Raw genomic sequence first — 3,131 nt, forward strand, 5'->3', positions numbered from 1 at the left:
AAATTATATGAAGTTGTGTGCTGCCTTGTTTCTATAATGGCCAATTGTTCTAGCGAGGGGGGTCTAAGTCAAGGTACTATATTTCGTGCATATTCCCTATCTATTTATTATTATTTTTGGTACATATGCATATTTGTTATTGAAGAGTAGATATTTGTGATAATTGTAATTTGTAAAAGTCAAACTTCTAATGGAACATTGTTTCAACACTTTATTCGACTTGCATAAAATAAATAAGAAGGCATAAAGAACATCAACTAAATTAAGTTAAACATGTAGGTGTAAATGTAATAAAACATTGCATATATATATTTGATAGTGTTTATTTACAAAAGTAAAATGAACCAAAACCAAAACCATAATTATCCTCCTGAATTTGATTAAGATGAGCAAGGTGGAGAAACATTCCCTCGATAAGATAATCTAACATTAGCACATGAAGCTTTCGCAATATCTTCTTGTTCTTCTTCTTGGGGTCTTAAAGCTACATCTTGCAAGAAAATTCCTCGACAAGGAAAGCTTTTGCTACAATCAAACTTCATGGCTACTCTAGACGCACTAGTTCCTCTTATGTTTTTGTAAAGCACATTTCTCACTCGCACCGCAGACACCTGATCAGCATGTATATAATACATATAAATCTGATCGAAGGTGAAAGAAAGGAGTTAACTGATAATGAAGGCCTCGGTTTTTACCTGTTTGGGGCATGGTTTTTGTTGATCACAATAGTTCTGATCAATAATTATGGGATTGCTGACGTTGTACATCACAATATTTTGGAATCTGATGTTTCTGGCATACCCTGATCCTCCCTAACAACAACACAAGTCACACCTAGTGATCACTACTGTCATCTGAAATTTGAAACCATATATAACATATACTAATGCAATTTAATTTACGACAACAAAGATGGTACGCACTTAAAAGAAAGCTGTTACCTGCCAAGTTTTTATTCTCACTCCGTTGGTGGTTCCTGAAAGTATTGTATTATTCACTAATACATTGGACACATAAGCTGCAGATTTTCTAGCTCCTAAGCTCCCAATGCTGCAAACAGTAACAAATTATTGGTAAATTTACTCATGGAAGTAGAATGAGTTAATTAGGTTAAAGTTTGTGTTGATTTTCCACCTGATTCCATGGCCTGGTCCACAAGTTATACCGGTGGCGCGAACGTTTTTGGAGCCGCTAACTATAGAGATGCAATCATCACCTTCAATGCAATTGAATGGAGTAGTTAGATAAATTAAGCAGCATAGCATGGACATTGGGATATTCAGATGTCCCGGATTGTTTAAATTAACTAGTGTTTGATTACCTGTTCCGATGACACAGTTGTTTATGTTAATATTCTGGGTTTCAGTCACATGAATTCCATCAGTGTTGGGGCTGTGTCCAGGTGCCTTCACCAAAAGATTAAAGGCTTTTACATTCACACATTTTCTAAATGAAAGATGCATTTGTTGTGCATTTTTTATCAGTAGGCTTGCCACTAAGAGGTTATTGCATTCATTGAAGGTCACAGCCTGCAAATACAAGTCATAAATCATAATACATACAATCAGATAGTTGAGGCAAAAAACAAAAAGCCTAAGAAAGGAGAAAGGATGTGTCAACTCACTGTTGGCGCTTCCTTGCAGGGCTGCAAAATGATGAAACAGATGAATAGCATAGAATTAGCCTTTATTTACTTTTTATTATTAATGCCAAAAGATAAAAAAGCTAATTCGAAATTCATGTCATACGAGGGCTTTGTTGATTTTGCAGGAGTTTTCCCACCATGTTCTGCCATTTCCATTGATAATGCCTCCACCTTCGACTCTTAAATTTTGAACTTTATCAAAGTAAAGCCATCGTCCATCATATCTTTCGTAATCCGAGTGATTCACGGTGGCTTTAATTGTTCCCTGGATCTACCATATTGAATAAAATAACAATTAACTTGATTTATTCCAATAAACAATTCAGCATAATGTGCAAATACTCACATTCAATGAAATGGCAGATTTGCAGGGTCCAGAGAAATCAATTGGCTTAAGATGATAAACTTTCTTCTTAGGGACAACCAGAGTGGCTCCTTGAGAAGAACAAGCATACTTCCAAGCTTTCTTAAATGCCTAAACAAATGTCAACCAACACAATATTAAAAACAGAAATTGGAGTAGTATAATCCTTTTTTTTCTTATGAACAGGGCACCTGAGAATCGTCTCTTCCATTAGCTTTAGCTCCAAAAGCATCTACATTCACTATTTTGGGCGCACTCGTTCGAATTTCAATGTTATAGTTGAACAGGTCTCCAGAGTTTAGAGTAGGGTAGTTTGGTTTGTTAGAAACGCCAAAGGTGTGAAAATATGGATGATAGGGTTTCGGGTGTAATGGATGCTCTTTGTAACTGCCTAGACAGGAGGACAAAGACAAAGAGAATAATGTAATGAAGAGTGGGAGACAATGGGGTTTAAGGAACATTCTGAGCTTTATTTTTAGCAAAGACACTGTTGGGTTGAATATGCTTTAATGGTGGAGTGCATATATATTTCTAGTAAAGCGTGGGGGAAATGATATGGATGTTCAAACATATATAAACTAGAGATAGACAGCTCTGACTCTGGAACTGATTGTGGAGAAGCAATGGCAATTTAGGCCTTAGCCGGAGAACGGTGATGAAGTCAAAGAAGGTATGGGAATTCAACAAAGTTGATATTTCCACTTTCTTCATTCACATTTCTTCCATTAAGTTGCAGGCGGAGCTACTTACTTTGTGCTTGTTTGCCAACCTACACTATACCATACATTTCTTCAACTCAATTTCAGGGAAGGTCAAACGTTTGATTTTACCACAATGCGTTTCAATAATCAATGTGGTTTCAAATCACGGTTTTAAGTCAATTTTCTTTAGTATATATGATTTTTTTTATTATAAATTAATAGTTTTCATTTAACAATTTTTATAGATTTAAATATGAGGTTTTTTTTATGATAAACTGAAAATAAGTGGCGAAAAAATCAGTAGCTCTTACCTACTTTTTATAGAAAAATTCTATTAGATTATTTTTATTTTTAATTATCAAATATCATAAAAAAATCAAATTATTGAAAATATTAATTTTCAATTGATTTAAATTTTCAA

At 34.5% G+C, this 3,131-nt stretch overlaps 1 protein-coding gene across 1 annotated transcript; it reads right to left on the reverse strand.

Moving 5' to 3' along the window:
* Positions 1-221: 221 nt before the first annotated feature.
* Positions 222-2,889, reverse strand: LOC107956224 (polygalacturonase). The gene is made up of 9 exons (XM_016891945.2): positions 2,201-2,889; positions 1,992-2,120; positions 1,749-1,916; positions 1,625-1,645; positions 1,322-1,529; positions 1,135-1,216; positions 942-1,050; positions 696-812; positions 222-611 (listed from the first exon to the last, which is right to left on the reverse strand). Exons 1-9 carry the CDS (start codon positions 2,468-2,470, stop codon positions 381-383), a joined length of 1,335 nt encoding a protein of 444 aa, XP_016747434.2. The 5' UTR covers positions 2,471-2,889; the 3' UTR covers positions 222-380.
* Positions 2,890-3,131: the final 242 nt, after the last annotated feature.

The sequence above is a fragment of the Gossypium hirsutum genome, chromosome D07, assembly GCF_007990345.1.
Source record: "Gossypium hirsutum isolate 1008001.06 chromosome D07, Gossypium_hirsutum_v2.1, whole genome shotgun sequence".
Taxonomy (NCBI): domain Eukaryota; kingdom Viridiplantae; phylum Streptophyta; class Magnoliopsida; order Malvales; family Malvaceae; genus Gossypium; species Gossypium hirsutum.